General features: G+C 30.9%; 2 protein-coding genes across 3 annotated transcripts in view; one reads left to right on the forward strand and one right to left on the reverse strand.

Moving 5' to 3' along the window:
* Nucleotides 1-224: 224 nt before the first annotated feature.
* Nucleotides 225-944, forward strand: l(1)G0004 (RNA-binding protein pno1). The gene has a single exon (XM_074121935.1). It carries the CDS (start codon nucleotides 225-227, stop codon nucleotides 912-914), a length of 690 nt encoding a protein of 229 aa, XP_073978036.1. The 3' UTR covers nucleotides 915-944.
* A 909-nt stretch (nucleotides 945-1853) lies between these two features.
* Nucleotides 1854-8192, reverse strand: part of LOC141450965 (trehalose transporter 1-like protein) — a 9662-nt gene continuing 3323 nt past the window's right edge. For both annotated transcript variants that reach the window (XM_074121919.1, XM_074121918.1), the window contains 7 exons: nucleotides 7689-7787; nucleotides 6588-6723; nucleotides 6140-6462; nucleotides 4053-4400; nucleotides 3556-3975; nucleotides 3125-3335; nucleotides 1854-3047 (listed from right to left, as the gene is read on the reverse strand). In XM_074121919.1, coding sequence (XP_073978020.1) covers nucleotides 2923-3047; nucleotides 3125-3335; nucleotides 3556-3975; nucleotides 4053-4400; nucleotides 6140-6462; nucleotides 6588-6723; nucleotides 7689-7745 — 1620 coding nt within the window. In that variant the 5' untranslated portion in view covers nucleotides 7746-7787 and the 3' untranslated portion in view covers nucleotides 1854-2922. The remainder of the gene's footprint in view (nucleotides 3048-3124; nucleotides 3336-3555; nucleotides 3976-4052; nucleotides 4401-6139; nucleotides 6463-6587; nucleotides 6724-7688; nucleotides 7788-8192) is intronic.

The following is an 8192-nucleotide window of genomic DNA, read 5'->3' on the forward strand; positions in this document are numbered from 1 at the left end:
ACTCAATAACATATACTTAAGTTACAGGTTATCCAGAACGTATCTTAAAAAAGTATTCTACCTCCTTGTTAAAGAGCTTTCCCGTATCTAGGTTATTGTTATTGTAACCTTCGTTCACGTGGTTCTTTTTATTTTGATTTGGTTACAAACTGTGGTGTGTGTCAGCTTAATTTGTTATAAACATTATGTTGCTTTAAATAAAAAACATTGATTAACATTTCAAAATGGGTGAAGAAGGTTTCGAGAAACCTAAAAAAGCGACAAAAAGAAGCGGCCAGGTGTTGGACATGGAAGTTGAAGAAATTACTGTAGAAGGTAATATTTCAAAAATTATTTCAGAGCCCAGAACTAAAAAGCCAAAACCTAGTAACGTGGAGTACAGAAAAGTTCCTGTGCCTCAACATAGGTTTGCCCCTTTTAAAGAAAACTGGATGAAAATATACACACCAATTGTGGAACACCTAAAGTTACAAATTCGTTTTAATCTTAAAACAAGAAATGTTGAAATCAGAAGCTGTTCAGAAACAGAAGATGTAAGTTATGTTCAAAAGGCGGCTGATTTTGTGAAAGCATTTGTTTATGGCTTTGATGTTGAAGATGCATTAGCTCTGTTACGTCTAGAAAATCTTTTTGTCGAAACTTTTGAAATAAAAGATGTAAAATCTTTGAGAGGAGATCATTTGTCTCGTGCCGTAGGTAGGCTGGCTGGAAAAGGTGGTCGAACTAAATTTACAATTGAGAATATAACGAAAACAAGAATAGTGTTAGCGGACACCAAAGTTCATATTTTAGGATCGTATCAGAATATACAAGTTGCCATGAGAGCAATATGTAATTTAATTTTAGGTAGTCCGCCTTCAAAAGTGTATGGACAGTTGCGAAATGTAGCTGTTAGAATGGGAGACAGACTATGATTCTTTGTAAATAAATATTTTATTGTAAAATGAGAGTGTTTTATTGAAAATTTTACCTTTGTGTTTTTGGATTCCGTTCAGTGGGTAATATACAGGAAGGTTCTTGAATGAATCTTGCCTATTTCAATTTAAATGCAGCAAAACAATATGGTAGTGCCATGCAAATAAATAATTATTTGCATTATGAGGTTGTAGTCTAATAAATAAGCATTTATTTGAAAGGTAATGAAATATATACATTTTCCTGTAGGCAGTTTATCTTGTGTAAAAGTAAGTTTTTTCTTTTACAAATTTTAGTATGTATTGGTATTGTACATCTTAAGTCTTGCTGTCTACTTTTTTATTTGTAAAGGCAGGCACGGGTTTTAAATGCATTTTGCTTTTATTAGTGCTTAATCCTGCTTTGGAATACGTAACTGTTAACTGGTACATGTAGATTAATTAAGTCTGTTCCTCCTGAGAACAGTCTGCTCAATTGTAGTAACGTCCTCAATGTTTCTAATGTAACTTCATTCCTAGACCATGCAATGATCACTAATTTTTGGCTTGTATTGAATATCGTTGCAGTGTGAAGTGCATATATGTCTTACGATTTAGCTCTTTAGGGACGAAGAACTCGTACCTTCAAGCTTTACTCTCAAAGAGCTTCTCTAAACTCTAAGACTCTAAAGACGATACTGGAGGCATGGACAAATCCCGTGGGTTGCGGTAGCTTAGGCTGACTTACCAATCCCTCTGGATCTACAAATAGAAAGTATTTACGGCTAAGTTTAAAATTGGAGCATTATGTTTAGTATGCAAAAAATTAACGGATTCATGTTTTTATTTAAATATATAAGATTCGTGCTATTTAATTGGTTTTAAGCTCGAATTTCATGCAAAAATTATATAATCTAAATAAACGTTAAGTTTTTTATTCCATATTCTGTGGGTGCTCCGCTGGAGAAACTCAGCTTTAATACAAAAAAAATATATATGTTTGTACAAAAAAAATATTACTATTTATTATATTTAAACAATTTTTAAATATTATAATAGTAAGAATATAATTTATAGGATCACAGTTTGGAATAATTTACCCTTATAGTCTTTTTAAAGCAAATAAAAAACTTTATAAACTTATAAATATATTTCTACGTTTTCGCCTCGATCTAAGATAATTAAAGCCCATTATATTACAATGTTGGTCAATTAATAATAATAATAATTTGGTATGTGAATCTTAGTAAATCAACTATGGAATGTAGCGTTTGAAATTTGCACTGTATTTTAGGGCTAAACTATCTTTTTTATTTGTAAAAACAATTTCTTTTAGAAACATGATTTTTAATGGCACCCTAGTTACATTTATATTAATACTTTTTATTAACGCACTTATTTTAAAAATAGTACCTGAGTTGGCAGTATTTTTCTATTTATGGCATTACCAGATAACATAAATAATATTACTTAACTGTACATAACATATTTAAGTTTGGGAAGATGGAAATATAAGATGGTACTTTTCCAAGAAATTTTGTTACAATTGTGACGATTTTTTGTTAGCACAAAATAATCCAGCAACAATTTACATTTAAGTACATTTTAATGGAGTTATACATACTTAAAGTTATTTTTCTCTTTTAATTAAGTGAAACTTAGGATTCTAAATTTAAGAATTATTTGCAATCTTCAGGCAAAGTAAACTAAAGCGCCTTCTTACTCATACATTATCCAAACAGTACTTCCTTAGATTACCTTATAATTAATGTTCTTAATTAAATGTCTGTAAAAAAGATAAGTAATGCTAATTAATTTAAGTAATTATAATTTTTCTTTAATCAAGTGGCGTAACTATGATGGACACAATAATTTAATTTCAAATAAAATCTCTCCATCAGCTGCCAGTTTTGCTATAAACTAAGCATACATTTCATTTGCCTTTTTTACCCTTAAGTACTATGTTAAGAATAATTTTTGTAAGGTAACACAGAATTTAAATGTTCCGCAGCACTCATAACGACATTCACTAGTACTGTACTTTCGGCTCATTTTTATTGGATCCTTCTCTATTGTTAGAAAAATTTTTAATTACTACCATTTTCGTACTATTATGTAAATTTTCTTCTTCTTCAATATTGGTACGTCTTTTTTCTGAAATAAAAATATTATCACATTATACGTTTGCAAGATTTTCTATAGAAGAAAAAGATGAACAAGCGTGTACTCACTTCTTTTTGCAAAATGTTGTTCTATTTCTGCCAATGATTTTCCTTGCGTTTCAGGAAGAAAGAAGAAAACAAATATTGTTCCTAGCAATGCCATTGCTCCATAAAAATAAAATACTCCATGTTTGTTTAATGTTTCTAACATTTTTGGGTATAACTTTACGACGATGAAACTTACTATGTAAGTTATACATGTCGTAGCGCCACTGGCGATCTAGAAATAAATATAAATTACTTGATACTTTTTGAAATTTATTATAAATTCTTTTGAAGGAACGCTTATTCATTTTTAAAAATCGCAAATGGTATTAACATGTAAACTTTTGAACGTTTCAATTCTATGAGGCTGGCCGATTAGAATGCTTAACGAAAGAAAATTTCAGGTACATAATGAACTCTATCCTAGCTTATAACTAAAAAAAATATGTACTTACACCTCTGACTTGTGCTGGGTAAACTTCTCCAATCATTGCCCATGGAAGTGTTAAAAATCCCACAGTGCTTGCTAAAATGTAAACTAATATTGTTATCACAGGAATGAATGAAGGTGATTCGACATCTTCGCTTAAAATGCCTGTGGTTACATTTGATAAATTCGTATTTGTCAAGTTCAAATTTTCTAAAGGATGTTCAAAAGTATTGTCATATTTTGCTGTATGTTTCATTAATAGATGAGTACTTAGTACCATCAAAGAAATCGTCATTCCTACTCCTGAAACCAAGGCTGTTATTCGCCTTCCTAAACTTTTTGACATCCAAGCTGCTGCAATGGTGAAGAAAAGTCGTGTTAAACCTATTAATACTGCAATAACAAATGGGTCTGACTTTACTCCAGCTTCTTTCACGACATCTACCTAAACAAATTAAACATAATGAAAATAATAAAAATGAAAAGTTCTCTTTGTGATGAAAGATAATTCAACAAACTTACCGCATAAAAAATGACTACAAAAATTCCAGTCAATTGTTGAAACAGAAAAAATGTATTCATCAGAATGAAAGGCTTATAAGATTCTGGTCTTGAAAATGCTTTTATAGAGGCAGCAAAGTTTGTTGCTTTGTTGCTACTACTTTTTAATTTTTCGATTAATTCGTCCAGTTCTTTCTGTACAGATTCCGCTGAGACTTTACCTCTGAGAAATTGCATCGATTCACTAGCTTTTTTATATTTTCCTCGCCTGATTAACCACGCAGGACTTTCGGGCATCAAACAGATTATGGAAATCATAGAAATTATTGGAAAGGCACTACAAAGACCAGCTACAAGTTGCCAGTTTTCCTAAAATCATCAATATCCTGAAATATTTTATGTCACAAATTAAATTATTTTTAACTATTTAAAAAATAGTTTTAAATTTTATGCTTATATACTTGCAAATACAGTTTCTGCCGAATAATTTTTTATGAGAGAAATTTTCTACTTTTACCAAGTATTTTATATTTATTTCAGACTAGAGATAAGGTGTCGTGCAAACAAAAACATAATTTTAAGATTTTAGAATGAATTGTAAAATAGAGGAAGAAACTTGGAACCAAGAATTGCTGTAAAAGTTTCGCTAGCGAGTCTTGATGCTGATAACAGGGGATGCCGATAGTTTGGAGTTATTTGGTGTTCGATTCTATTTGAACCTAGTTACATTAATTAAAAATTTACTATGAAATCCCTAATAACTAATACAAATTATCTGTTTCGTTCAGTCTGTTTAAGTAGAATTAGAATAGTTTAATCGTAATCCTTTCGAGAGCGAGTTTTGCACTTTTACCTAACCACTGGTACTACTCTACAGGTTAGTCACTTTCAAAGCTTTCTATTGATAGAGGATAAATAAAAATAGTGCTAATTATTGTTAGGAAGGCCAACATTAGAAAGAACATTTGAAGAATTTGAACGAACAGCAAACGTACGAGGCTTATGAATAAACTTAAAGCTTCAGAGTCATCGAAAAGAGTAAATTCAGATTCTCAATTATACCTTCTCAACATGTGATAAGTTCAAATAACATGGATCTGAACTAACAGCAAATAGTGACATCACAGATGAAATAAAAGGGAGAATAACTGCCAGAAACCGATGTTTACAAGCGTTACAAAGAGCTTTGCAATTCTAGAATTAGTCACGCTTAGCGAAAATTAATTTTCGGATCTTTTAATAAAGAGTAAGCCAAGGAAGATTATTTCACTTATAAATCCTGAAAACATTGCTGTTGTGTAAAGAGAAGTCGTAAAATAGAATGGAAAAAGCTAGAAAGTGGCCCTTAAACTGACACGTAAAATCAAATACATTAAAAGAAATCATAACGATAAGGGAGAAAAACTATATTTATTTTAAGACATCTTGTATTAAACTAATTTATAAAGCTTCAATATCGTTACTTCAAAGAGAGATAAATTGGTCGTAAACTGCTGAATAATTTTTACAATTTTAACACTTTAGAACTGAGCGTGCTATCTAACGGGGAATGTGCAAACTATATAGTAACCATTTAGTTAATAATGTTCCCGATAGATCGTGTCGGCTTGTTAATTCATTGATTTGTTTTTTTTTTCTACTTTCTCTAACCACTGATGAATTATTAATTTTTTTATTTTGTTTTAAATTCATAATATCAATATTAATTTTCTGGGATGACTGTGAATTCTTTAATTTCTGAATTCAACATAACTTCTGTAATGAAGCATTCTTTAATTCATATTAATTTAGGCTAGGAATGATTTCAAACTGTAACGATTTTGTATTCAGTATAAATTCAGGCAGATGCTAAGTTTTGATTAAACAAAGGCAAGGATTGTCATGAATAGTCGAAATATTGAAAATAAAATATTCAACTAAATATGAGGCTAGCTTTTTGTCTTTTGTCTGTTTGATTTAATGCATCAAACTGAATTATTGTTTATCTAAAATAAAGTTGGTTTCAAGTTTTCTTTATGAAATGATAAGCTAAACTTTTTCTATTTTTCTAAACATTCTGAGTGATATTTCCATTAATTTCAGAAGATAAGATTTTTAATAAAACTTACTCTTAAGAACAACCCCATTATGTACACAATCGCTACTCCTAAAGAGATAGCGATAGAAGTTCCAGTTACCAGATATCCACGTAGTGAAGGAGTAGAGGATTCTGCTATATACACTGTGGCTGGAGTACTAGAGAAGCCACATGCAAATCCAGTTAGTAATCTTCCTATATAAATTAAAGTGAGCGAAGGTTTTATCGCAATACATAACCATCCAAGAAATGCTGGTATATTGATTAAAAGTAAACCAGTCTTGCGGCCAAAACGATCAATTATTGGTCCACTAGTTAAACAACCTAAAGGAGTGATAATGGCTGCTATACTAGCTGAAAGCAGAAAAAGTTAAAATTTGAGCATTCATGTAGGAAATTAAATTATGAACTAAAATAAAGTAAAAAAGTTATTATTTTATATTTAAAAACATTTGTTTTTAGTCACTTAATGATCTTACCTATCCAAGAAGCTTGATCACTATCCACATGAAAGAGATCATTTGGTTGTAACATATAAGGCAGTGCTACAGCTGTGAAACCCAAAGTCATTCCGGAAGGTAAGAGGGCTGTATTGCTGATAAAGCACACAGCAACCTGCACAACGATTTTAAAAGATGAAAGAGTATTCCTCACTATACCAAAAGCTTTACAATAACAAAAAAAAAAAAATCATTCCATCTAATAATGCTTCACGTATACGCGTGTTTAGAGTACTGGGTTCCCTCGCATAGATATTGGGTTTAAATCCAACTGCCGACACTTAGATTCTCTCCTTTTAGGAGCATCTTAGAACTAACAGACCGGTACAAAACAGTGCATTAAAAGTCTCCATGCGCGTTATCTATAGACGTACCAGCCAACATCACAACAATTATTGTGGCCTTAACTTGAGTACCTTGATTCGCCTAGTGTGGATTTTAGATGTTCTAAATTATTTTATTACATCACCTGATTAAATTAGGACTCTCAACGAGGGAGTAGACATTGCTTTGGATATCCTAACGAATAGCCAGGGTAAGTTTAGCGTTACCTATCTTTGTCTTACCATTGCAAGAGTCCTTCGGGTTCGTTCTGAAACCATTAGTATAGAAGCAGGATTTTTTTCAAAAACCGTAACTGTCAAAACATTAATAGAAATATGAATTTAGAAAGATTGCTCAGTCAGTACAAAGAAACACTGGAGTAAATATAGTACTATTACTCAAAATGTTACTTCCTTCAGGCAAAGGCAGCTATCCTTTTGATCCGAAGCTATTTTATAGTGTAAAAACATTAAAAAAAATAAGTTGAATCCTGTAAAAATTCTTAACAAATAGTGCTTTGGAATAATAGAGAAAGAATCTCATCTGAATTAGTCTTTATCTGTAACTATTTTATTTCCAATGAAATTTCGCAAAAGCTGTAAATATTTTCTAGATATTGCTTTTTAATTTTGGCGTTTTTTGTTGTATTTTTTTTTCACAGATTGATATCCTGTTACAAACTTTTTATCATCATAAATCTAGAAGTCCATTTCAATATTGTATGTAAATGTACAATAATTTACAAATAGAAATTACCTGAAATAGTGAGGATTTCACACCATAATCAACTTCTACAGATAATGTTTTCTCCATTGTTGACTTTTCGGCAATATCCACTGAAATTAAGCTGGTGATCTACATAAAATAAAATAAAAAATACAAATTAATATTGAAAAATAAAAACTTGCAATTGTATTTTTTGTTTGTAGCTTTCACGTTGTTTGTGGATTCATTCAGAAAATTTTGAGGATAGAAATGATTTTAATTGGTCTATTGTACGTCAGCAGAAGGCCTATTTCACTTAAATAATCTAATCAAGAATGACAGATCAGGGCTTTCTTGTTATGACTTTTAGGGTAGAAGTCTTTTTGCCAAATCACTCGGAAGTGGGAGGAAAAGTAAGAAGTTCTCTGTAACCTTTCCAATTTACATAAACCATAGAAACAAGGCATCAGCGAAATAGGGTGGAATATTGTTGGTTTCTATCCTAATAACAATGAAAACCTGACAAGGCTTTGATCCTTACTTGACTTCTTAGAA

This window comes from Rhodnius prolixus, unplaced genomic scaffold (assembly GCF_049639745.1).
Source record: "Rhodnius prolixus isolate KJV_2025 unplaced genomic scaffold, Rpr scaffold_8, whole genome shotgun sequence".
Lineage (NCBI taxonomy): Eukaryota > Metazoa > Arthropoda > Insecta > Hemiptera > Reduviidae > Rhodnius > Rhodnius prolixus.